At 44.4% G+C, this 27835-nt stretch overlaps 1 protein-coding gene across 6 annotated transcripts in view; it reads left to right on the forward strand.

Moving 5' to 3' along the window:
• The first annotated feature begins 8285 nt into the window (after positions 1–8285).
• Positions 8286–27835, forward strand: part of Fam193b (family with sequence similarity 193 member B) — a 34694-nt gene continuing 15144 nt past the window's right edge. For 3 of the 6 annotated variants that reach the window (XM_059262842.1, XM_059262846.1, XM_059262845.1), the window contains exons 1-4: positions 8713–9563; positions 15054–15114; positions 24886–25128; positions 26692–26926. In XM_059262842.1, coding sequence (XP_059118825.1) covers positions 25015–25128; positions 26692–26926 — 349 coding nt within the window. In that variant the 5' untranslated portion in view covers positions 8713–9563; positions 15054–15114; positions 24886–25014. Of the gene's footprint in view, positions 8496–8712; positions 9564–12070; positions 12168–15053; positions 15115–23360; positions 24504–24885; positions 25129–26691; positions 26927–27835 lie in introns of those variants that run through there. The other 3 variants (XM_059262843.1, XM_059262847.1, XM_059262844.1) reach the window with 3 other exon arrangements.

The following is a 27835-nucleotide window of genomic DNA, read 5'->3' on the forward strand; positions in this document are numbered from 1 at the left end:
ACTTTTAATTCACTAAGATAGGATTATTTTCTCTGAATATGCTAAATACAAATGGTCTGAATATTGTAAATATAATTCTTACTTGTTTTTGTTGTTTATAGTTTACTATGTTAAAGTTAAATCTTTTCTTTTTATTTAGACAAAAAGGAGGAAATGTAGAATATTATTTTAAGATGTGCTACATTTTTTAATGCTGTGGAACATTTGTTTAATGATGGAAAGATGTGTTGCATTTGTTTAACTCTGTGAAGCTGTGTTACTTTGCCTGTGTAAAACACCTAATGTTCCAATAAAGAGCTGAATGGCCAATAGTAAGGCAGAAGAAAGGATAGGCAGGGATGACAGGCAGAGAGAATAAATAGAAGGAGAAATCTGGGAGAGGAAAGATCAAGGAATGAGAGAGGAAGGAGGAGGACTTCAGGGGCCAGCCACTGAGCCACCCAGCCACCCAGCTATACAGCCAGACCTGAAGTAAGAAGGAAAGAAAAAGCCAGGTGGCAGTGGCACACACCTTTAATCCCAGCACTCGGAAAGCAGAGCCAGGCTGATTTCTGTGAGTTCGAGGCCAGCCTGGTCTACAGAGAGAGCTCTAGGATAGGCACCAAAACTACATGTTGTAACTCTGTCTCGAAGAAAAAAAAGAAGAAAGAAAAGATATACAGAAATAGAGAAAGGTAAAAGCCCTGAGGCCAAAGATAGATGGGATAATTTAAATTAAGAAGAGAAAAAAAAAAAAAAAAGAAGAGCTGGCAAGAAACAAGGTAAGGTAAGGCTGGCATTTATAATTAAAAATAAGCCTATGTGTGTGATTTACTTAAGAGCTGGGTGATGGGCCCCCCAAAAGAGCAAAAGAACAAAAACATCAACAATGCCTTTTAATATTTTTTCCCAGAAACATGCTTTAGGTTTGTTTCTGAGATTGGAGGAATGTTAATCTGTGTATTCCATTGCTGCAATAAATCACATCTCCATAAACTCACTGCTATGTTAGACACATATTGCTTTAATTTTCTTCTCTGTCCTTCTGGTCCTATATATTTGATCTATCTCATGGTTTGTTTTACCTGAGATAAAGTTCTGATCCATAAACCCTGAACATTTACCTCCTGAAGAGACCAATTTGAATGCCAAGATTCTGGTGCAATTAGTGTTACATCTGCTCCTATGTCTACAAGACCTTCAATTATAATGTCATTTATTCATATATTTAGCTTTGGTCTTTGATCATGTATAGAAGTTTGCCAAAACATTTGCTCTATGGTTACTCTTGAAATTTTTGTTTTATCTTCTAAAGCTGTTCTGTCAACCAGAGCATTATGGTTTTTCACTGTAAAGTCCTTTAATTTAAGTCCTTTAATTGCTCTGAGGAGGAGTTTCCCCCTTGCTGACAGGGAATGACTGAACCAAATTTGACATGGGGAACTGTGAGAGGTGCCCCCAAGATGTTTACCAATGGCAAAGGGTTACCTTGTCTGTCCCTTGTTGATCTGCATTCATTGGTCCAATGTTGGCCTTTGCCACACATTCTCAATACTCCAGAAGGCAAGGGCCTTCTCTTTGGATTAGAAAACACATTGTTTCTAGGAATGCACTGCCTACAATCCCTTTTTAGGTAACCTTGTTTGCCACAATTAAAACACCTGACATTTTGATTTTTTTCAAGCCTTTGGAAATTACCTCTCCTATCCAAGCATCGTCATGGTCATGAGATTCAATATTGATTATATCTCGGATTCATTCCTCTATGGGTGCCGATCTTGCCTTTAAAGACCTAATTACCCTTTTGCATTGTGCACTAGCATCTTCAAAAGTCAAAGATTCAACTATTATTTGTCTATCTTCTGAATTTGGTATCATTCTATTTACAGCTGAAGTCAATCTTTGTAAAAAATCAGTGAAGGTTTCTTTTGGGCCTGTGCTGGAGTCCAGTCTGGATGAGTGCAGGGTCTGAAGATGGGTGGATGCCAGCAGAAGAATCAGACATAGGATAGATACTTCTTAGATTCATTTTAGGAGAGATGGACAGAGAGAAAGCATACGGAAGTCATCCCCAGTGGGATAGGTCCCAGCAGAGGATGTAAGGAGTCGGTGAGGGAATCTTGCCACCTGACTGACTAGCAGCCAGAGTGCTTCTTTATTTATACAGAATTTAGTAAGCAGGGATACATCCATGATGTCCCAAAACATAGATCATTTCATTTTTGGTTTAGGACATCTGTTTCACTTCTTCTTGTTCATGTTTTAGTTACCATTAATAAACTATGACAGAAGAGAGTTATCATTCCAATCATTTTCCCTCAAGTTTTGACATCATTATCAACATTATCAATGATAACAGTTATCGTTCTTACTCATTAACCCCATAGTCCAATTTTTAAGAATCTAGAGGCATATGACAGACTGTTCTCAGGCTAGTAGCTTTGGTTGCTTCAAGAACAGCAGACCAAAACAAAATCTTCAAGCCACCCTGGGCATTTTGCCATGTCCCAAGCAGTGTATTATTAACTCTTAGTAGTCAGTGTGCCCAGGAAAGATCCTCAGGCCAAAGATGCTGCAGTTATTATTCAAATTCTGGCATCATACAATCAATGTTTACATTTATATCTTTATCGAACTTGTCTATATGTCTAATTCTGGCATTCTGTTGTTCCTTGGTCATATGACATTATAGTGGCTCTGTATGAGTTAACTTTTCTAAGAGAGGGAGGTCCTGACATCTCATTTTTTTATTACCTTTCCTCTCCATACTTTGCTCGTCAATATGCCTCTGTGTAGGGCAGAGTTATATGTCACGTAATTGTCTGAGTGTACAGTGGGAAGAGGTTTATAATCTGAACTGTGGCCAACTCCTCTAGCCCACCAAATCTTGATGACCTTTTTGAGTTTACTTTGTTTTGAATATCTTGTTCCTGTGTAAGTACAGGGACAGATGTTTCAAGAATGTCTGATAGTCTCATGAAGAGCCTGTCGCCTCTTTATGGGTCACAACCTCCAAGGTATAAAGAAGACCTTCAAGTAGATAAGGATATCTCCCTAAAAGCAGGGAGAATAGTATGTTCAGGAGTGTCCTGGGGAAGCTTAAAAGCAGCATTCCTGGGAGAAGTCATTAATGATTCATTAGAAAATTTTCATCAATCCAATATCCCGAAATTGTACAAATATTAAAAGTGCCCCAAGTATGCAACAGGTGGAGATGAAAACCAAAGGTGACATGGCGGCCATCATGTGGCTCAGCTCTGCTGGGTCTTTGTCAAGCAGCTGTGCTGGCTTTATGACTTCTGCCATTCCATTCAGATACGGCTATGCCAGGCCTGTATAACTTTAGTAAATGACTCAGTTCTCTTTCTGACTCCTTTAATTCTGTCCCAAGCATTCAAAGCTGCTGCATAGCATAGATGGTGTGGTCATCATATAGAGACTGTCTTTGTGCATCAGCATACTTGTCCTCTCTGAGAAGTTGGTCTTGGGAGATTTCAATACCTCGAGCCCTACTTCATTGTTCAATGGTCCTAGCCTATTCTTTCTACCAGGTCCTGCACTGTAATTGAGGACCAGGTTCCAGTATTTCTGTAACCAACTCTCTCTAGTCTTGTGGGACAATTCTGTTACTAGTTGACCATGAATTTAACATCTGCTTCACAAAAGGTGAATGCAGACTACATGAGACTATGGCTTCCTTAAATCTCCTCAAATCTAACATTTTCACAGGAATCCAGTCAGCTCTTACACAGCCTTGGGGATACCTGTCATTTGGCAGTTGTTTCTGTAAGGTGACTGGATAAATTAAGGTTGGTTGTTTGATAACCTTAGGCATTTCCTGTAGTGGGTAGCCATTCCAGCTCTGATCTGGAAGTTCCAACCCCCATTGAGACTTCGGCAACTGTCACGCCTACAAGGCGGGGCCAAGGGAGGCGCCTGGAGACCCGAGATCTGGATTGGTGGACACGCTCTCGGTTCCGGGACCTTGGACGGTGAAGGTGGGCCAAGCAGAGCTCCAGAGAACACCGCTGGACTGTGATACACCTTCCCCAGACCCCGCGACCTACCTATCCCTTAACTTGTAAGTTACGCCATTAAATAAATCTCCTTTTAACTACGTGGAGTGGCCTTAATAATTTCACCAATAATTTCCTCTCTAATTTTATAATGTAATGGTGAGATTGGTTCTCTTATATTTCTCTCTCTGTGTCTGAATATCTCTATTATCTGTTTTAATACGTCTTTCTAAGACTTGTAACTGATCAGTCAAATTGCATTATTTTCTTTAGTACTTAGTTTTAGGGCTTGCATATTATCAGTAATAACCTTTTCTAAGGCCTGTATCTTGGCACTCATATCAATCAAGTCTTTTAGGGATAAAACAAGAATTATCTAACCGATATTTTTAATTGACATTATGTAAGTCCCATCTAAATTAATTATCCCCTCATTCCATTTTTAAGCCATCCATTGTGTAATCATACAGAGACCTAACTCCCTCCATCATAATAGTGTTTCCCATTTTTTGACATGGGGAAAAAACCTCTCTCTCTCTCTCTTTTTTAACTAATTCCCCCTCTTAAGAATTCCCAATTGTCTCACCAAATCTGCTGCTGCTGATGGTGAAGTGTGAGGCAGGCTGCCTCTGTATAGCACATCTGAGCAGAGAACGAACGCAGTATACAGCCTTTCTGAGGACAGCTGCGGCTGCTAGCGTGTAGCTGTAAGCTGAGTGTGTGTGGCAGTTGCAACAATAGCACATATCAAGGAAGCTCCAGTGGGTGTCAAGGCAGCTACCTAGTGTGGCAGCAGCCCACAACCCACAGGGAGAGTAAGAAACACATGTGGTGAGAACTGCCTGAAGGCAGACCTGGCGGGTGGTGAGGGGCTAAGTCCAGTGGTGTTCAAAGCCCAGGCACCTGTGGAGCTGGGAGCTTGTGGAGATTACTGTAGACAGACTGCGGCAGGAAAAGCCCAGACTTGCTCATAGGGCTTGGGGAAGAAAGGGAAAGCCTGCCATTGGTGTGGTGACTTTGCCGGGTGCAGTTCCTGAGTGCAGCTCTGGCATGTGCAGGTGGCTGCAAAAGTCACTGGCAAGCAGGTATATTGTGAATTCATGCCCCAAAAGTTGGACGCCAAATGAAGAGTAAACCTAATTCACCTTATCAATAAAAACCAGGAGTCAGATACTGTGGTAAAAACCTGAAAGATCCGAGAAGCAGGGGAGCAGCCACAGTCACTTCCTACCTCTCACGTTTCTCTGACCGGGGTTCTCATTTCTAACATCATTTCATAAGCTGTTTCTGAAATTGTAGGAATATTAATTTGAGCTTCCCATTGTAACAAAGCTCTCACCCATAAATTAATGACTATATCAGGCACATAAGGCTTTAATATCCCTATTTGCACTTCAGACCCTATACATTTAATTCACTCTATACTTTGTTTTACTTGAGATAATGTTCAAATGCCTAAAAATTGAGTGGAGATTTCTTGTAAAGGTCAGTTAGGATTTTAAGATTTTTGAGAAATTATAGATACATCATCAGCTTTAGTGTCTAAGTAGGCCTGAAATCTCAATTCCACTTACTTGTAATTTCAGCTTTGGCCTTTCATCATTGTAAGAGTTTGTCAAAATACTTTCTTTCCAGTACTTTCAAAACCTCTTGTCCTACATATTGGAGCTGCTTTACCTTTAAAATATGGGAGTATTGGTGAAATTATTAAGGCCACTCCACATAGTTAAAAGGGAGGTTTATTTTGTGGGGTAACTTACAAATGAAAGGATAGGTAACAGGGTCTGGGAAAGACGTAGCGCAGTCTGAGGTGTTCTCTGGAGAACTCTGCTCGGTCTACCTCCAGCGTCCACGGTCCAGGAAACAAGAGAGTGCAGATTTCGGGTCTTCAGGGCCCTCTCCTGGCCCCGCCTTGTAGGCGTGACAGTTACCGAAGCCTCAATGGGGGTTGGAACTTCCAGATCAAAGCTGGAATGGCTACCCACTACATAGGAGCAATGACAATTGAGCAATTCTATTACCAGCTTTTATCTGTGTAGTCTTTTTTACATAAGCCATCTATAAAAGTATTAAAAACAACCTGTATAGGATTTTAAGAGGGAACTTTAGGCAATACTTGTGGAGTATGTTTATAAAAACTTAAAAGGAGCATCCTTTTTATAGATCCCAAGTAACATGTTAATGCAACTTGCCAATTATTAACAGTGTAGATCAAAAAATTTACCTGTATTTTAGTTCATGGAAAAATAATTTTTGTAGGCTCTTTATCAGTAAGAGATTATTTTTTATGAGCTTTCGCCTTAGCAGCCACATTATTTAATAAGTTAGTAACCCACTGTTTCAGGTGCTATATTTTTATAGAATTTAACCAACCTGTCCCTGAAAGAACTGCCAGGCAGAGTGTAGCCAGAGTTTAAGCTATCCTCAATTTCTTTCTTTCTTTTTTTTTGGGAAGAACCTTTTTTCTTCCTCTATTTCCATTGGGAAGTGGCTTTTTTTCTTTCCTTTGTTTTTCGTTTATGGGGCCTGTGTGGGAGACCAGCTGCACCTTTTCCAGGGTTCCTATGAGGAGCATAGAGGAATAAGAAAATATTAGATAGAAAGTGGAGGGGTTGGGGATTTAGCTCAGTGGTAGAGCACTTGCCTAGCAAGTGCAAGGCCCTGGGTTCGATCCTCAGCTCCAAAAAAAAGAAAGAAAGAAAGAAAGAAAGAAAGAAAGAAAGAAAGAAAGAAAGAAAGAAAGAAAGAAAGAAAATGGAGAGGAGACGGACAGAAAGACAGGATAGCTTTGGGAGGACCTGGAACAAAATATCCCCCCCTCCCCCCCCCCTCTTCAAAAGGGCTTTTTATAACAATGCCAAAGGGCGGGGCAAAAGACCTCCCCCTAGAAAGATCAAAGCACACCACACAGTCAAGAGTAGACCCTTCCAAACACATGGTAACTACACTTTTGGGAAGCAGAAGCCAGAGAATCAAAGCAAGTTGGAGGCCAGTCTGGTCTACAAAGTGAATTCCTGGCCAAGGCAGCTACTAAATGAGACACTGTTTCAATAACCAGAACTGGGTCAGGTGACATGCGCAGTGGATAAAAGCCCTCGTCATCAAGCCTGATAGTCCTAAGGTCCACATCGCAAGGGAAGGACTGATTCCCAAAAGTTGTCCTCTGACTTCCACATACACTCAGCGATGCAGAGACACCACACACACACACACACACACACACACACACACACACACTACTGAAACAATAAAATAAGATAAATAAAATATAATAATTTTTAAAATTTGACTTACTTCTTGGTAGTTAAAGTTCCAGATTCAGTTCTGGATGATACCAATATAAATTCCATTTCTAACTACCAGAAAGTTTCAAAGTTCCACTGGCCAAGGCATAAGACAGATAACATTTGAAACTTTAAAAAAAAAGTTTGTTCCATGTGCCTGTATTTTTCTCCCCCACAAAAACGGGTGGAGATGACATTTTAACAATTAAATGCTTAACTGTTAAATATTTCAAATTCTCCTTTGTGTGTCCTTAAAGTCCTCTCCTGCACATACCCCTTAAAAAAATACTGCCTTAGTAAGTGCCCTAATCATTTCATCCTTGTCACACTGGTCGTAATTACGTATTTAAGTGACCACCTTTCCCACTAGACTCAAGAAGGATCTGGGTCTGGGTCCTGCAGAACGCGGGACTCCCAGTGGATGACACATTACAAGTGAAGAGGCACGTTCCTTTGGTGTCTTTCGCCTCAGGCTGACCACGAGCCCATCGGCTGTGCCTGGATGATATCTAGCAACCTTACGTAGTCATTTTGCAGCCTCCATATTTCTCCGTTGCAAAATGGGAATAATTCGTACCTGTCTCCAAGTGCTGTAGGGAGGAGCCAGGCGATGAGTGTGAAAGTATCGCAGCAGAGATTAGTTAATTCACTCATCATTTAACGGACAATTAAGCTACTAGGCCCGCTATTACAGTGCCACACGTGTTTCTCCGGCAGGTCGTAGCCTTTCCGACGTGTGCTTAGGACAGGACCTCGCCTCTGGGCTGGTCTCCCGCGGAACGCAGGGTGGTGGCCTTATTAAAAATGGCGCGGGAGGCTTCGGAGGCGAGTGCGGCGGCGCGGACTCAGCGTGCCCTCTGACCTGTTGGCAGCGGGCGGGGAGGGGTGCCGGGTGCCGCCATATTGGCTGTTGTCCTGTGAGGGGAGCGGCGGTGGCAGCGGCGGCGGCGGCGGCGGCGGCGGCGCGAGGGGAACCAGCGAGCAGGGGAGCGGCGCGAGAGGCAGCATGACGCGGAGGCGGAGCAGGCCGAGCGGCGGCGCGGGCCGGCGGGAGCGGGCGCGGGCCGCGGGGCTGCAGAAGCCCCAGGCGCCCGAGCCGCAGCCGCCGCCAAGCCTGGAAGCGGGAGCGGGTGCGGGGCCCCCGGAGGCGCCTGCGGAGCCGGATCGCGACAGCCCCAGGGAGGAGGACGAGCCCAAACTGGCTCCAGGCCCTCAGGTAGGAACGAGCAAGGCGACTCCGACTGCTCGACTGCTTTCACCTCCCCGGAGCGGGAGCGGGAGTGGGGCGGGATTGGGCATGGACATGCTATCCGGCTGGGGCCAGATCCCAAGTCCGGAGCAGCTTTCTACCCCCTTGCGGGGAATGGAGGCTGGACCCCTCTCCAAAGCCAAAGCTCAGCCAACCCTCTTGCGACCCTTCTGAAGCTATCCGTTCAACCCCTACTCCGGAGCTAAATGTTCTGGCCATTCGGGTCACTGGGGCTGGCTTAGGTCCTGAGACCACAGCTTGGTTCTCTGCCCTCCACTTCCCTTTGGACCCACCTGGTTCCCCCGGCCCCTAAAAGATCATCTCTGGGCATTGGAACCTGCAAGGCTGCAGCCTCTGTGCGCCCCCTCCCCCCGGCCCCCAGCAGTTTCATTCCTTTCCCAGCACTGTCTGCAGCCGCTACCCTCACCAGCTGTACCTCTGCATCTGCCTTCTGGGACCTCCCTCCCTTCCCCACCCAGCAGAACAGTTGGAGCAAACAGGCAGGCTGCCCCAAAGACTGTTGGAACAACTCCGCTGAGGAGGAAACCCTTGTTCTCCTCCCTACCTCCTGTCCCATAAGGCGTCCCCGACTCTCCGCCCCCGACCCCCGCTCTCCCCCTAGTTTGCTGAATTCTGTGAGAGTAAGAGTATACGGGAGGATTCCTGAAAGCGTCCAGCTTGCCACCTGGAAGGTCACTTTCTTTTGAGCAGGAGAGAACAGGAGAGGTGGGGGTGGCGTGGGCCACAGTTGCTCAGGGAGGGTTGTGGCACCAGGGGCTGGGTGGCTTGCCCTAAGCTTGCTCTGACAAAAGAGTTTTGAGTTGGTTTTTTGGCTGAGCCTGCCGAGGAAGGCAGGCCCCTGCAGGAGTCTTGGAGGGTCGGATGCAGCGCCCGGATGAGGATGAGGCGTGGCGGAAGATGCGTTTGGCTCTGCAGACACTGACTGCATCGGGCAGCAGGGGACTCTGGGAGGCTGGTGCAGCCTGAAGGCATGGCTCTTGACAGCCTTCTAGTAGAATCTCTGGAATTGTGCATGTGAGTGGGGATGCCATTTGGGGTACCATTCCTGGAAAGCTTTCCCTGACCTCCCCAGTTACACCAAGTGCCCCCTCTGTGCCCACAGCCCTCTTTGCTTCCCTCTGGTGGCACCACTCCTTCTGTGATGAAACTTGTTGATGTGTCTGACCCAAGCACTGAACTGTAAACACAAGGGACTCAGAGGAGCCATTTTGGTGATCCTCCAGACCTATTCCAGGCTTTGCCTTTCCAGAATAGAAAGAACTAAGTAGGTAAATGAGAAAGAGAACGAGTTGCTGAGAACCTGTGCTTATTGTAACCCAGTTTTGATGCTGGTCTCCTTTGTTTCTCTAGTCATGGTGAGAAGATTTTTAATTAGTGAAATTGTCACAAATTCTTGAATGTTAGAAGCCTCTCCATCATCCTGCCTTGTAGCCTAGGCTGTGAGAAGTTTCAAATAAGACTTACAAAGAGTCTTCTACTTCTGCTGGGTCTAGCTTTCAGCCAAAGGCCACCTCCCCTTCTAACCTATTTTGACCACCCCCCACCATGAGTGTTGTTATCTAGAAGAGAGAGCCATGGAGCTGTCTGTTGTCCTCTTTGTCTCCCATCAGACATACAGTACTTTAGGCTGCCTGCCACAGAGAGGCCAGAAAGTTGGGTGGTGTCTTAACATCCAGTGTTATTGAAATACAACTCTCCCCAAAATTATAGCTTTCATTAATTCTTCTGATCCAAGTTTTTATAGATTCTTACCTACTCTATTGCTTGACCTAAGAATTCATTCCTTTATTCCTGCCAGGTGACTGACATGCCTTATTTCTAACCTTTCCACCTTTCATGTATTTCTCCTCAGCATCTAGCACTAGTACTGTGCATAACCACTGATACAGTTCTTTGTCTGCTTTTTTTTTTAGATTTATTTATTTATTATATATACAATGTTCTGTATGTCTGCAGGCCAGAAGAGGGCACCAGATCTCATTACAGATGGTTGTGAGCCACCATGTGGTTGCTGGGAATTGAACTCAGGACCTCTGGAAGAGCAGTCAGTGCTCTTAACCTCTGAGCCATCTCTCCAGCCCCTTTGTCTGCTTTTTTATATAGGTTCTAGGATGCAAGAGCCTTGTCAGATCCCTGTTCCTAGTGATTAACAAATATCAGTAAACAAACTAGAGGTATAACTACAGTTACCGTGTTTTTCAGATAGAGAAACAGAAACCCACAGCATTTAAATATTTACATAAATGATTCCCACTTAGAGATATAAAGCAAAAATCCAATCAGATAAAAATTCACTCTTACATACTCAAGGGAACTGAAACACCAGCAAACTCTGATTTTGTCCCACTTTTTGCTATGGGTAGAGGTGAGATTCAAGAAACAGCCTTTTGTGCCCTGGTCAAAAGTACCTGATGTCCGAGTAGAGGTTGACCATTGCTTCTTTGTTCACTGTTATGCCTTTCTTAAGGGTCTTGGTTCCTAACCCCACTCACTCAGTTCTGTCTGGGTGTAGAGTGGATAAGGAAGATGAAATTCAATGTTAATGTTACCTGTTGAACCAAATCCATGGGTGACAAATGAGACCACTTCCAGTCCATAGACTTATTCTAAGGTCCCAAACTCATACACTGTTTTATTTTTGTTTTTAATCTTAATGTAAGCTGATATTCTGAAGCAAATATGTGGCATGGTGTGGTGATTTGTGCCTGTGATCCTAGCACTTGGGAGGTTGAGATAGGATAGCTTTGAATCAAAGCCAGTTTGAGCTACACAGCAAGTTGCAGGCCAGCCTAGGCTACATCTCCTGTTTCAGTAGCAATAGGGAAAAGATTTTTCATACTTGCATTTGTTCTTCTTAAAACCCTAAAGTCTTGGTGATGCTGAACCCATGTCTCCAAGCAGTCATCTATGGTGTCTAAGCAATGTGCTTCCCTTAGGCAGCCTGTGCTCCAGCCTCTTGGTTCTTTCCATGCCTCTTTATTCATTTCCATAGCCTACACTTTTAGATACAAGCCCTTAAGGTTATTGGGGATCCCAAAAGTCCTTTCAGTTGTTCTAACCCCTAAATCTGGCCTAGTCACCCAAACTCTCCAACCCTCTTTTACTTCAAGATAAAGCTTAAACAGGTGCTGCCTTATTAGCAAAGGATGGTAGTAAGGTAGAGGCAGGTCAACTCAGAAAACCTAAAAGCAGTGCAAAGGAGACCGTGAAAACCAGTTCACTGACTTGGGTTGAGCTCCCCACTTTTCCTCCTGCTCTGTGTCTCAGAGCTGGTTTCTTTCCCTGTTTGAGCCCCATCATAGGAGACTGTGAAGCAGCGTAGTATTCAGAGTCTCTTCTGGGTGGCAGGAGCAGTGTTAAGTGGCCACAGCCAGCCTTACCACTACTCTGCCAGCTGATTGTAGTCTCACACCATTCAGCTGGTAACCTGTGTGTGCACTTAGCACCCAGGAGGCTTGCTAAGGAAGCTGGGGTGGGTGGCAATGAGCTCATCCTTTCCTTTCCCTCTTGTCTCTCTACAGCACCCCCTGGGACAGTCCAGTTTAGTGTAAAGGGCCTCCAGAGACCCGGTTCTTCCACTGCTCAGAGTAAATCTGTTCTCTTGAGGAACTGGCCAAGGTGATCAGTCAGTATCTTTATTGAAAGCATTTTGTTATGTTTAACTCACTCAAAAAGCTTCAAAATGATCTCTGTAACTAGGGCCTTTGTTTGAGGTACACAGAAGGCCAAGGTGGTTCCTATCTTCAGAGACAACCCTGCTGATTCAGGCCTGCACCACTTCCATGGCCAGTGGAAGGAAATGATATGAAGGGACAACCCTGCCACATAGTTCTTTGTAAACCAGAAAAGACTCTCAGTGCAAAACTGCCAATGACCTTTGAAGATAAAGACTTGCCCACCCAGTTTTTAAAAAAAAAATAATTTCCTTAAACTGTCTCAGAGTTATTAGCTTAATGTCTGATAATAGATGGATGATTAAAGTCATAACACCTTCACTTACTGTATCTAGAGTTTTTTAGAGCAGGGACCATTTTAATTAAGTCACATTAGGGTATGTATTATGCATGATCTTTATTGCTCAATACATGACTGTCGCATACCTCACAATGCCAGACTCACTGGTACTTTTTTAGGCCAGCTATGGCACACACACTGTCATACCCAGTAGTCCTCTTGCCTAGCATTCATTTATTCTGCCAACACTAAGTGACCCCACAGTGCCAGGCTCTGGACTAGTTGCGAAATCAGAAGTGAATGAACCCTGGCTTCTGTCTTCAAGGAGCTTGTACTGTAGTACTGTACAGCATATATGTATAGTAACTGCAGTAGTACCAGAAGAAGGCACAGTGTTGGCTGCCTTTGAACAAAAGTTCAAATCCTGCATCCTTTTAAGTGGCCTTTGGAAGTGTTTTGGCCTCTTGGTTTGTTTACTGCTTTATGAAATGACAGTAAACCCAGGCTTACTGGGTTAATGTTAGGGACCAACAGTTCCTCCCCGGCAAGCACTTAGCACAGTTGGAGCTATAATTGTAGGTGCTTGCTGCTTGGGATGGTAATCCAGGGAAAGTTGAGACAGAGATGGTCTTCAGAGCCTCGTCTTTATGGTTGAATATTTCCAGAAAGTAAGGTGGAGAAAGGAAGGAGTTAGAGCAGTGGTTCTCAACTTTTCTAATGCTACAACCCTTTGGTACAGTTCCTCATGTTGAAGTGATCCCCAACCATAAAATTATTTTTGTTGCTACTTCATAACTAATTTTGCTAGTTATGAATCATAATGTAAATATCTGATATGTCAGATATCTGATATTCGAACCCTAGAAAGGGATTCTCCCCCACCAAAGGGGTTACAACCCATGAGTTGAGAACCACTGGTCTGCAAGGGAGGTGAGCACTGCCTGGACTCGTTTGGAGAGCAGGGAAAAGTCAGCTGATGTTCCGCTTCAAGTTGTTTGGACAGTGAGGAGTCAATGAAGTTAAGTAGGAAGGCAAACTAGATGTGGTAAACCCTCTGCGATGCTGTGTGAGGAAGTAATTCTCTGTGGGAGAGGCAGCCGGGATTGCTCTCTCTAGTCCCTGTCTCCCTCACTCTAGCCTAACTAATGGCCAGATCCTTTGTTCTTTGTTCAACTCCATCCCAGATCTACCCAACTAGGGCTAGAGCCCACCCAGGATCCATTTTTGGATGTTGTAGGAGATTCTGAGTGTGGCTGGATCTGGGAGCTGCTAAATTGAGGAAGCCTAACATTGTGGGGGTTTTTGTTTTGTTTTTTAAGGGGCTGGAGGCTTGAGAATATAGCTCAATGATAGAAAACTTGCCTAAGGTTTAAGGCTTTGGGTTTGATTCCTCACATCACTTTAAAAAACTAGAACAGGAGCTGGAGAGTTGGCTCAGGGGTTAAGAACACTTGCTGCTCTTCTGGAGGACCTGGGTTCAGTTCCCAGCACCCACATGGTGGCTCACAACTGTTCGTTAACACCAGTTCCAGGGAATCCAACACCTTTTTTTGTCTTGCATGGGCACTAGATGTGAATGTGGTGCACAGACACACATGCAGGCAAAACATTTATACACACACAAAACAAACCCTGCCTTCCTCCATTTCTTCAGTTGTTGACTTGTTAATAATATTCATCTGCTAGTCTTCTGTTGTGCCTCTGCTGAATGATTGGAATACAGTGATTCTTGGAACACTGTGTCTGTCCTTGGAAATCCCATGGTATTGTAGAGATAACAGGTTTAAACAATTAAGATATATGAGATAGGTCCATGCATGGTGATGCATGCCTGTAATTCCAGTATTTGAGGCAGAGGCAGGTGGATTTCTGTGAGTTTGAGACCAGCCAGGGCGATATAATAAGATCCTGCTTTTTGGTTTGTTTGTTTGTTTAAGATAAGAGATCACCTCTATTTTAGAGAAATGTGAAAGAGCATAGGGCAGTCTAAAATGAAGCCCTGTTCATTCTGACAATGCACTTAGAGAATTTGACACCTGGTTGAGTCTTTAGAAAAAAACGAGAAGAGGCAGTGCATATGTAATTGGGGAAGGGAGTATTTAATGGTCCTTCAAGGTCAGGTAAGAACTAAGGAAAGGCAAGCTTGTATACGTGGAAGGGTCTGAGTTTGCGCCTTTATATATCCTCATCGATCACATTAGATAACCATTAGCTGAGTAGCAGGAGGGACATGCTGCAGTTTCATATACTGTCCGTTTCCCTTATCCTCTAGCCAAAGCTCTTGGCTCCCTTTTTGACCCCTCTCCCCCTTAGAATCAAAGAAGTAGGTATTTCTATTCTGAAAAGGGGTGTGGGGAAACTAAGGCAGGAAAACGGGCCAAAGGCACTGTAAACACTGAAGATCTTTATCAGGAAATGAGGCCATGTTGTATGACATGGGGGTTCAGAGATGCCTTGAAGGTCACTGTTTAGTCCTCTGTCCTGTGCTTCAAGTAATAAATTTGGTTTGGGCAAGTCTCACTTAGTAAGTTTCCCTATCATTTCTTCCAGGGCAGAAGAGGAAAGAAACTAACGGGTATTGAGCACCTACTGTGTGCCAGACCCAGGCCAGGTACTTTACATAATTTATTTCCTTCTGTCCTCACAACTCTGTGAAGTATGGTGTTATTCCCATTTCATAAATCAAGAAACCTGAGACTCAGAGAATTTGAGTAATGCTCCAAAATACGGAAAATGGCCGAACAACGATTTGAACTTAGAACCATGTCTCCAAAGTTCATGCTCTTTTCCCTGTGAGAAACCTGTCTTGGAGTTAAGGGTAGTAAAACAGAGGTTGGCCCAAGGATTCGGTTAAGTGAGCAGCTCGGGCCTTCTCTTGGCTACTTGTTTTGAAGCAAATTGAGTGGATTGGATAGGCTTTTGGGGTCATTAGGATCAGCAGCCTCACTGCTTTGTCCTTACTCAGCTTGTAACCCAAAGAAGGCTCTCTACCATTTGGCCTTATAAAGTAAAACCGTTGCTGCCTCCTGGAAGGGCCACATCTGAGGAAGAATTGCAGTAAAAGTTCCAAACCACTGAGGTGGGGTTTGGTCAGCTTCCAGAGCATTAACTGCAGCTCTGATTTCTAGAATTCTCAGAGTCTTAGCTCTGGTTGCCTTCTTATCAGAGCCATGCCTTCAGCATAACATTTCAGGAAAGGGACTAGTTTTGCTGTTTTAAATTCTATTCTTGATGTAGCTGAGCCAGTGAGCCAAAAGGGCATTAAAATTCCATTTATTTAACGCCTGCTATGTGACAGGCAACAAGCCATATGTGATTTCTGAACATATGCTCCAGAGAGCTCCATTCTACCAGGGATATGGCACGGTGTGACAGGTGCTATACTAGAATTACCTTAGCTTAGTACACAGAGTTTCCTTGACCTTTGACTAGGGTCTTATGGGATGCTAGGATTTTACTAAGGGATTTCCCAGCATGTAGCATGGTAGTTGACATAAGAAATTTTAGCTGCTGTTGTCACCTACTTTGCCTTGGTGTCAGGGAAGCTTTTGGAGTTTGGTATCTTGAGAGGAGAGTACTCTCATGGGCTATTTCAGAATAGGATTTGGAACCTGTTGCAGGGCAGCTGGCTAGATACAGCATGTGTCTTGGGAAATCTGGTGCAAACACACATGAACTCTTGGGACTGGGAGGAACCCTTAGGAGAATGAGACTAGGCTAAATGCTGAAAGTCAGTCTAATTCAGAACAGATCTTGGCACTTGTCTGGCGTGGTGGTCAGGGTTATTCTCTGACACTTGCCAAACTGTGGACAGAAGGCCAGTGTGAAAAATTGAGTTGTGCCCCAAAAGCTGTCCAGATACACCACAAGACATATAATTAGTAATAAGGATTATTGACTAGAACATAGTAGGTCCTAGGTTTGATCTCCAGGATTGGAAAAAAAGACTAATAATATTTAATAAGTTACCACATTAACATAAATTGCAATTTTTATTAAAAATAATTATTTGGGGGCTAGTGAGATGGCCCAGCAGGTAAAGGCATTTACAGCTAAGCCTGAGGACCTGAGTTCAATCCCTGGGATCTACAGGGTGGAAGGAAAGGAAGCCTCATGGAAGTTGTCCTCTGATGCTCACACACATAATACAGTGTATGTGCCATTTAAAAATAATAGTTATATATATTTAATTTTATACATTGAATAGAAAAGTGTTCCTGTTTTCATTTTTGCAAATTTTTTAATAAAGAAAAGCTGGGGAAGGAGGCTTGCTATGTAAATGTGAGAATCAGAGTTTGTATCTTCAGCACTCAAATAAAAAGCTACTGTGGTCATATATACCTGTAACCCCAACACAGAGCTGGAGGTGGGTATTTGTGAAGACAAGGATTGCTGAAGCTTCCTGGCCCACCAGCCAGCCTAGTCAGAAATGACAAGCTCCAGGTTCAGTGAGAGACCTGAGCTCAAGGAAATAAGGCAGAGAGTGGTCGTGGTTTCACACACACAGGCACACACGCACGCACACACACACACACGCACGTATGAAATAAAGCTGGACTCTCAGGTTGGAGATGTAGTTCAGGTGGTAGAGGGCTTGCTCAGCCTGCACAAAGCCATGAGTTCAGTGTTGAAGACTTTGTATTCATTTTTTATTAAAAACCTATTGTCTGAACCCAGCATGGTTGTACATACCTTTAATTGAAGAGGCAGGTGGATCTCTGATTTCGAGGCCAGCCTGGTCTACATAGTGAGTCCTAGGGCAACCAAAGCTACATAGTAAGACCCTGTCTCCAAACAAAAGTAAAAATAATAATAATAATAATAATAATAATAATAATAATCTGAGCCTGGTGGTGGTGGTGCATACCTTTAATCCCAGCATTCAGGAGGCAGAGGCAGGTGGATCTCTGTGAGTTCAAGGCCAGCCTGGTCTACAGAGTGAGTTCCAGGACAGCTAGGGCTGTTACACAGAGAAACCCTGTCTCAAAAAACCGAAAAGAAAAAAAAGAAATGAATAAAATCTGTTGTGCATTTGCATTTCAGATAGATCTTTACCAATGTATAATTCTGTGAAATCATGCTTTAGTCATTTGGAAAATGAATTTCATTTATCATGCCAAAAAAATAACATTTTTAATGACACTGATTTCCTCAGACAGGTATTGAAATACTCTAATGCTCATGGTAAGTGATACAAGCTTTCCCAAATTCTAAATTTTTGTTTGTTCTTTTGTTCTTGAGATAGATTCTCACTCTGTAGCTCATGCTAGCCACAAACTCATGGTGATCCTCCTGCCTCAGCTTCCTGAAGTACTGGGATTAGAGGTGTGAGCCACCATGCCTAACTTTCAAATTTGAATTTTTGCTCAAAAGCTTGAATTTTTATCACTGGCCACAAATACTTGGCTATTTTTCTTGAAGTAATGGGCTTGTTTTGTTTATATATTTACTTTTTGAGACAATGTCTGCTAATACTCATGTCTGGATAACAGACATTCTTTCAAGGTAAAACTGGTATTACATGACAGAAAACAAAAACAAAAAAACTTTCCCTTTGATGTGCTTATCCAGGAAACACTGGTTGTCTTAATGCTTCTTTGACAAGCAGAGGACGTTGGCTGGTAAGGGGGCAGAGACAGTGGTTTCAGTGGTACAGCTCCCGGCTTCCTCAGCTCTGCTGCTCCTCTGTTCTGGAGGTGTCCGAACTAGAGCATGGGTGCCCTGTGAGCAGGTCCACTGTACAAAGATTCTGCTTTCACGTGAAGGGTAAAACAACCATCTTAAAGTCTTTGTGACAAGATGGAAAATCAGAAGAACCACTAGGACTTTCCTTCTTGGTGTTTTGCTAAAGACTAAACCTATACCCCAGAGGCTCTGAAATTTAATCTAAGGTGAGTGAAGACAATTAGTTGCTGCCCAGGGATTCTGGGTTTAAGAATTAATTCCATGAGCCTTTATGACAAAGAAAATACTGTGTGTTTTCATTCACTTGATGACAATGTTTTTGTTCAGGGATAACAATAAAAGCTTTGAGAACAGCAAGTTGAAAGCCTAGGTTCACTGATTCAAGGCATACGGTGCCATGTTTGCCAGAATTGGCAGACTAACAGGAGATTGCAGTGAGAAGGAACCCCGAGCGAGCCAAGAGCTTCTCTCTGTGGTAGCATTAATTAGAAGGACCTGTAGTATTTCTCTGTCTTGGGAGTCTTACCACCCTTAGCAATTAAAGCAGAGTTGTGGGGCCCCGCAAGAGGGCTCATCAGAAAAGTTTTGTACTGCCAAGGTTAATAACCTTAGTCAGATTCCTGGACCCACATAGTAGAAAAAGAGTTTGTTCCTGAAAATTGTTCTCCAACCTTCAGCCATGTACCATTTTGTGCATGTACATGCACATGCATGCACACAAGCACACATGCAGTGAATGTAATTTAAAATTTAAAGTTGAAGAGATGGCTTAGTGGTTAAGAATATGTACTGTTCTTGCAGAGGACCTGAGTTTGATTCCCAGCACCCATGTTGGGGTGGCTCACAACTGCCTATAATTTATCTCCAATACCTCTGGCTTTTAAAAGCACTTGTAAACACATACACATAATTAAAAATAATAAAAATAAATATTTAAAACAATAAATAAAAATTAAAGCAGAGATGAAAATATCAGACAGTCAGGTGTGGTGGCACACGTATAGTTCTAGCACTCAGGAGGCTGAGGCAAGAAGATTGTGAATTCAATGGCAGCCTGGACTATATAATGAGACACCCCCACCCCACCCTTTTTCATCCCTTGGGATTTTCTAGACAGGGTTTCTCTGTGTAGCTCTGGCTTTCTTGGAGCTTGCTCTGTAGACCAGGCTGGCCTTCAACTCAGAGATATCTACCTCGGCCTCACAAGTGCTGGGATTAAAGGTATGTGCCATGGGGCTGGAGAGATGGCTCAGCAGTTAAGAGCACTGGCTGCTCTTCTAGAGGACCTGAGTTCAATTTGCAGTACCCATATGGCCATTTACAACTGCCTGTAACTGCCTCCAGAGGATCAAACACCTTCATACAGACATACATGCAGGCAAAATACCAATGCATGTAAAATAAGAATAAATAAATCATTAAAAGAAGGTGTGCCACCACACTCGGCTTAGACTTTTCTTTTTCTCCTCCTCCTCCTCCTTCTCCTCCTCCTCCTCCTCCTTTTTCTTTTTTTTTTTTTTTAAAGATTTATATAATTATGTATAGTGTTTTGCCTGCATATATGCCTGCAGGCCAAGAGAGGGCACCAGATCTCATTATGGATGGTTGTAAGCCACCCTGTGGATGCTGGGAATTGAACTCAGAATTTTTGGAAGAGGAGCCAGTGCTCTTCACCACTGAGCCATCTCTCCAGCCCGAGACCCTTTACCCTTTTCTTCTTCTTCTTTTTTTTTTTTTTTTTTTAGTTTTTCGAGACAGGGTTTCTCTATGTAGCTTTGCACCTTTCCTGGATCTCGCTCTGTAGACCAGGCTGACCTCGAATTCACAAAGATCCGCCTGGCTCTGCCTTCCGAGTGCTGGGATTAAAAAGGCATGCGCCACCACCGCCTGGCCCGAGACCCTTTCTTAAAACAAGAAAAGAAACAGAACATCTCCTCACTGGCCCCACAGCACATTGTATCCATAGAAAGACATCGGGGCCTGAGGCTTTGAGGGTGGCCCTCCACATTGCATGGTCCCAAAAAGCGTGACTTGAGTGTACTAACTTAAGAGAGAACTGTGGATAGCTGGTCCCTAGAGTAGACTTGTTAGGAACCAAACAGCCAAGGGCCTGGTTTATAAATTGAGTGCCTACGGTCTGGATCCCTTTAGCTGAATGTTCTGTCACCTAGACCTTTGGCAACTGCAGTGCAGATGATGTCCCTGCTTCAGTTAAAGCTTAACTAGCTTTACCAAGAAAGACAGCCTGCCCTATAGGATAACTTTCATTAATGGCTGGTTCATTTGTTTTGTGGCTTAATTGACCTCTAAAAAGAGTCACATTATTTCCTTAGCTGGGAGCATACTGTAATCCTTGAAGACTGCAGCCCCCCATTTTTCCATGTTTGAAATTGGAACTATACAGGTAGAGGGACAGGATGGAGAGATGAGGACCTACTCTGTAGGAAGCTGCCGGCCAGCTATAATACTGTGAGGATAGACAAAACAAGAACGTAAATGGGATAGATACCACAATGTACTAGATGGGCATAGGGAAGAGAGGTAATTTTAAGAGGACCTCTCTCTGATTGTCTAGAGGGGTGTGGACTTGACGTGGGGGCCTTTAAGGAAGGCCTACTCAACTATTTGTCGGGAAATGGGGATAAAGGGTCTTAAGTAAAGACTCCCTTTAGCAAAGGGAGAGGTAGGGAAGTGCAGAGTATTTGGGGGACTTAAGCGTTTGATGTTTTGGGGTTAAAGGCAGAAGTTAAGATGTTTTACAGAAACCAGGCTGGAGGTTTATGACTGTAATCCCAGGACTTAGAAGGCCGAAGCAGGAGGATTGCTACAAGGGCAGCCTTGGCTACAGTGTGAGACCTTGTCAGCCCCCAACCCAATCTCCCCCGCCTCCCCCACACACAAAAAAGGTGTCTAATAAGTCATCTTGCATTCATTGTGTCTGACAAGTTCTTCTTCGTCTACAGTTCAGTGACCGTACATTGTTTCCTTAGTGCCGCCTGTTTAACACTGGTGCAGGCTCTCCATCACATTTCCTTCTCAAAACTATCCTACAAGTTAGGACTTCATCCCGCTTTATTTATTTATTTATTTATTAAATATTTATTTATTATTCATAAAGTGTTCTATCTGCACATACCCCTGCAGGCCAGAAGAGGGCACCAGATCTCATTACAGATGGTTGTGAGCCACCATGTGGTTGCTGGGAATTGAACTCAGGACCCCTGGAAGAGCAGCCAGGGCTCTTAACCTCTAAGCCATCTCTCCAGCCCTTCATCCCATTTTAGATGAACAGAGGGGTAAGTAGGACCTGCTAGTATCCTATAGCCTTTTTTTTTTTTTTTTTTTGCTTTTTTCGACAGGGTTTCTCTGTGTAGCCCTGGCTGTCCTGGCACTAGTTCTGTAGACCAGGCTGGCCTCAAACCCACAGAGATCCCCCTGCCTCTGCCTCCCGACTGCTAGAATTAAAGGCATGTGCCATCACTGCCTGGCATCATACAGCTTTAAGTGACGGTAGCTCAGGATTAATACCAAAGCCAGTGTTTTCACTGCACCACAGCACTACCCACAATCACTTTTGCTCACATTTGTTACATACTCAAATGATAAGAATTCTGTTTGCTTTTGAAAGAGAAGATAGAAAACATTTTTATTAAATAAGAAGTCTCCCTCTAACGTGTTCAAATCCAGTCCTTTTTAAAAAAAAAAAAAAAAAAAAAAAGATTTGTTTGTTCATTATGTATACACATGCCAGAAGAAGGCACCAGATCCCATTATAGATGGATATGAGCCACCATGTGGTTGTTGGGAATTGAACTCAGGATCTGTGGAAGACCAGCCAGTGTTCTTAACCTCTGAGCCACTTTCTAGCCCCAGAAAACATTGTTTAAAATGTATGTGTATGGATGTTTTACCTGCATGTATGACTGTACCATGTACATGCCTATGGAGAGCAGAGGGCAGAAGAGGGCATTGGGCACCCTGGAAATGGAGTTAAGAGACGGTTGTGAGCTTCCATGTGGGTGCTGGGAATCAATCCCAAGTCCCCTGGAAGAGCAGCCTTTGTGCCATCTCTCTAGCCCTGAGAGATCTCTGAGAAGGCATTTTTTTTTTTGTACTAAGGAGCATACATTATACACTTGAATTATTGTTTAAAAGCATTAATTAACTAGGCATTGATAGCACATGCATTTAGTCTCAGCATTTGAGAGGCAGAGGCAGGTGGATCTCTGGGTTTGAGGCCAGCCTGGTCTACAGAGTGAGTTCCTGGACAGCCAAGGTTACACAGAGAAACCCTGTCTCAAAACCCCATCCCCCAAAAAATGTAAATACACAGGTCCTGATTTTGATCTTTAGCACTGAGACAGAAAAGATTGATTTAAAGAAGATTTATACTCTTTTCAAAATATTTCTCATGGCTAGACATGCTGGCACATGCCCATAATCCCAGCACTTAGGAATAGATGCAGGAAGATGAGGAATTCAAAACCATTCTTTGCTACATAATGAGTTCAAAGCCCACCTGACCTTCATGAGACCCTGTCTCAAAAACCAAAACAAAGAAAAAACCCAGCAACAACAACCCCATGTAATGATTTTAGGACCCTCATGTCCAAGTGAAGCAGGAGCTGTTATGAAGATCCTCATCCTGGTGTTGCCTGTGGTACTCTTCACTATACCACTAGGAACAAAGTCCTGTGTACTGGTTCCCCGACACACACACATCTGCAGTTACTACAACTCACCTTACAGCTTTGAGAAACGAACTAAGTGCTGTTCTCAGAAAGTCCCCTCTGGGGCCTGTGAGATGGCTTAACAAGTACGAGAGCTTGCTGCCAAGCTTGACAACCTGAGTTCAGCCTCCAGAACCCACATGGTGGAAGGAGAGGGCAACTCCAGCAACTTGTTCTCTGACCTCTGCATGGGTGCCCAAATGTGCATACACAAACACACAACAAATAAATACTTGTGTTTAAAAAAAAAAAAAAAAAAAAAAGCCGGGCGGTGGTGGCACACGCCTTTAATCCCAGCACTCGGGAGGTAGAGGCAGGCGGATCTTTGTGAGTTCGAGGCCAGCCTGGTCTACAGAGTGAGATCCAGGAAAGGTGCAAAGCTACATAGAGAAACCCTGTCTCAAGAAAACCAAAAAAAAAAAAAAAAAGAAAGAAAGAAAAGAAAAGAAAAGCTAATCCTTTGCCTTAATTTCTCAAACCATTCTCCTCCATCAATCTTCCATGCCTGTGAGATGACAGATGAGTTCTGTCTACACTTAACATTAAGCAGCTACCTTGCGCATTGAGACAGCCCCTTGGCAGAGTGTTTTGGCTGTGTCTTTTATCCATTCCACCTGTGGTACTCTTTTCCACATTCATTGTCCTTCCCCAAGTGTTTCATTATGCTCCTAGTGTCACTTCTGGTTCCTTTCTTTTTTGAGAAACCAGGGACCCAGGTTAGTATGATGGCAACATGGCAGACTTAAGGATACCCAACTCATTGTGATGTCACATGAAACAACAATGGCACCCCTTACAAACACATTACCTAGTGGAGGGTGAATCTGAAAGTTATGCAGAGTTGTGGAACAAACCACCCTGCAACCCAGTGCCTTGAAACACTACCACTTCCTATTCCTACTGAATCTACTGCTTGGTGGGATTTCACCTGGGCTTACTCATAGATCTGTCAGCTGACTGACTAGTTAAGAACACTCACTTTCTTCAAGTCCCACAGATGGGCAGGAGTGGCAGAGGCACAAGGTCTTGGCAGGCTATCCATGCAAGGATACCAGGAGAAGTGTATACACACTGTTTAGATTGGTGCTACCAGCACATCTGCTAACACCATCCTGTTGGCCCAAAGGAAGTGACGGGGCCATGTGCAGTGTCAGTGGAAGGAGACTAGAGTTGGAAAATCGAGGAAAACCATTAACTGGGCTATAAATATAATTAGGTTCCCAGTTAGAACCCCAATGTGAAAGGAAACTTTGAAACTTAAATGAGTGGATCCGATCTGTTGTAAGGGGAAGAAACAGGCCAAGTCATGATCTGGGCCTGAGCGATGGCATGCAGCATTCTGCACAGCTCTGCAAGGTGGGTAGGAAGCAGAGCTCAGAGGAGTTAAATAACTTGCTCAAGGTCATCGTCGGCTGATTCATGCTGAGGCTGAGGTGAGAGTGCTTGTCTGTCTGGCCCCAGAGTCTAGGTTTTTTTCCACCATTCTTACTCAAAAGGGCACCAGGGTCTGTCGTTCTAAACTCCTGCTGCAGTACTAAAGGAATTGCTCGTCTCTCCAGAAAACGCACATCCATTTTCCTTTCAGGTGAGGACTGATCTGTAGCCTGCATAGAACTGTGGCCCTTCCTAGGCATTCCAGAGAGGGAGAAACCTCTTCTCTGTTCTTTGATGTTGAGGACAGCTGAGCATGAGTTTTGGAGTCAGATTTACTGGGATTCAACCATTCACTAGCTCTGTAACCTTGGGCAACTCATTTAACTTCTTGAAATCTGTTTCTTCATCTTAAAAAATGGGAATAAGAACACCTTGTTTGCAGAGCTGTCACAAGGACTACAGCTAAATTATGTTGATAAAGTGCCTATCCCAGTGCCTGGCACGTAATGAATGGTGTTATGAATACTGTTAGCATCTTTTCTAAGGACAGCCTTTCCCCCTCCTGGGAACCCCTGTGTCTGTGTGTTGGACAGGTTCCCCCCACCTCCAGCCAGTCTGTGCAGACTTGTTGCCTGCTGTGTCACCGCGAGCGCAAAGGCTGGGAAGAAGGCCCTTCACAAAATGGACTGGTGTTGCAGGGTGAGAAGCTGCCCCCTGACTTCATGCCAAAGCTCGTCAAGAATCTCCTAGGCGAGATGCCTCTATGGGTCTGCCAGAGTTGCCGAAAGAGCATGGAGGAAGATGAGAGGCAGACAGGTCGAGAACATGCAGTGGCGGTAGGTAACAGCTGACAGGTGACCTCTGAAAGCAGGACTGCTTCCTCCCTAAGGGAGTCAGGCTGTTTCCCCTGGCCTCAGGAAGCTCTGCCCAGGCTGCTCTAGAAACCATCCGGCTGCACTTAGTGTCTGCAAGTTTGGTTTAGATCTGAAGGAAGAAGACATGGGCCTGCTAGTGGACGGAGGTAGATCTTGATCCTGTCCTGTCACCTGACCCTGATGCCTTCAGCCTACGGCTGTTCGAAAGGCCACCACTATGACACAGATGAGTCAGAGGGGCTGAGATGTACTTCAGTCAGAAGACAACAGTAATAGCTGGGAGCCGTGGAAGACTGCTGTCTGTGAGGCATGTCAGCCAGACTTCACTTCTCTTTCCCCTGGAGACTTGCATTTACCCAGAATCAGTTCAGTTTCAAGACTTCTCACTTGGGGCTCGAAATGTAGCTCGGTGGTAGAATGTTTGTCTTGTGTGTGCTGGGAAGAAAAATAAAAAGAAAGGAGAGCCAGGGAGATGACTTGGTGGGTAAAAGCTCCAAAGCACCTGCCGCACAAGCTTGAGGACCTGCTTATAGTCCTCAGAACCCACAGAAAGCCATATGTGATAGTACATATCTGTAATCCCTATACTCCTGCAGTAAAGTGGGAGGTGGAGACAGGACAGCCCCTGGAAGTTGGTGGGCCAGCTAGCATTGCTTACATAATGGCAAGCCAACAAGGAGACCCTGTAGGAAACCAGGTGGAAGGTGAGGACCTACATCCAAGGTTGTCTCCACTTGTACACTGTGGCACATGTGCACCTGCACTTACACATGCATGTATACATATCATACACATACACAGATATTCCTAATAAACAGAAGGAAGGGCTGGGTGTGGTGGCACTCACCTTTAGTCCCAGTGCTCGGAATGCAGAGGCAGGCAGATCTCTTTAAGTTTGAAGCTAGTCTTTCCTACAGAGTGAATTCCAAGACAGCCAGGGATACATAGAGAATTAGACTTTGTCTCAAAAAGCCAAAAAAATAAAAGTAAGAAATAAATGAAAGGCTGGGGCTAAAGAGATGGCTCACTGGTTAAGAGCACTAGCTGCCCTTTCAGAGCACTGGGGTTGATTCTCAGCACCTACATGGTAGCTCATGACCTGCTGTAATTCTAGTCCTAGGGATCAGTTGCCTTCTTCCGGCCTCTGTGTGCACACGGTGCACAGATACATATTCAGGCAAACACTCATACACATAAAGTCTCAAAGATTTTAAAAATAAATGGAAGGAAGGAGAAAGGGGAAGGGGGAGCATGAGTGCTAAACTGCACTTCTGATTCAAAGACTTCATCTTGTTGGCGGCTCTTCATACACACAAATGGCCCATGTTCATAGACAGGCTCTGCCCGCTATCCACACAGCCACGGAACTGGGAACACCATAGTCCCTTCCAAGTACTTCATTGGCCCTTGATTATAGTTCACCATGACTTGTGCTTATTGGCTTCAGTCATAACGTTACTAAGGGCCTGAAGGACAGGACAGCCCCACTGTTTGACCATGAGCCTTTTTCTTTCTCCTTTCCAGATCTCCTTGTCACACACATCCTGCAAATCCCAGTCTTGTGGGGGTGACTCTCATTCATCCTCGTCCTCTTCTTCATCATCCTCATCTTCCTCCTCCTCTTCCTGCCATGGGAACTCAGGGGACTGGGATCCCAGCTCGTTCCTGTCAGCACATAAGCTCTCAGGCCTCTGGAATTCCCCACACTCCAGCGGGGCTGTGCCAGGCGGCTCGCTTGGGAGTCCTCCTGCCATCCCTGGTGAGTCTTTAAGCTTCCGGAAAGTACTGGGCCCCTTCTAGGTAGATAGCTGTTTGCCTTTCTATTTTGGCCCAGTCAATGAGAAACTTGGTTATTAAAATAAGTAAATGTAGACCTGTTCTGATGGCAGCGGAGACAACCTAGACTTTGTCTTTCTCTGGAAGACCTTCTGCAAGACTCTGAAGTTATAAAATACTGCCTAGAGAGAAAAAAAAAGAATGCCCTCATAGCTGTCATTGGCTTAACATTGGGTCCATGAGAGATCCTCATACTGTCTGAGGAACGAGTGGCCTGGGAAAGCCCATAGGGAAGCGAGACTTAGATCATGTACACCTGCTATCTATACCATTGACAACCTGAGCCACCTCTGCTTCCTTGGCCTCACTGGACTTTGTTTGTCTACCTTAGGGATAGCTGTACAGCACTGTACTTAACCACAGGAGACTAGCAGGTGGCAGGCAGGCCACAGGACTCTTCCTTAAACTCAATACTAATGCTCAGAGACCCAGAGGGGAAAGCCTTTGGAATGGTACTGTCTAAAATTATGTGAATTGAATGCATAACTCCAGTTATCTTGGTCCATGCTGAAGAGAGTCATCAGAGCTTTTTCCTACTTTAGTCAGAGATCTGTCACCTCCCAGGAGTCAGGCATACCTTGGCTGCTTGGTCCATGTGGCCCAGAGGCAGATCCCAAGGTTGCTATAGCTTCCTTTCTCAGGCCTAAGGAATGCCCAAGAATAAGTAGCTCCTAGAGAGACCCAGAGAAACAGCAGAAATACCTTCTGTTCACACCGCAGCAGAGCCACAGCCTCCTCGGGCTTGGGATACTCAAATCTGTCCAGCAGACCTGCTATCCATATCCTCTTCAGGGGCCTTGTGCTGAGAGGCTATGCCCTCTGGCCCCATTAA

This window comes from Peromyscus eremicus, chromosome 5 (genome assembly GCF_949786415.1).
Source record: "Peromyscus eremicus chromosome 5, PerEre_H2_v1, whole genome shotgun sequence".
Taxonomy (NCBI): domain Eukaryota; kingdom Metazoa; phylum Chordata; class Mammalia; order Rodentia; family Cricetidae; genus Peromyscus; species Peromyscus eremicus.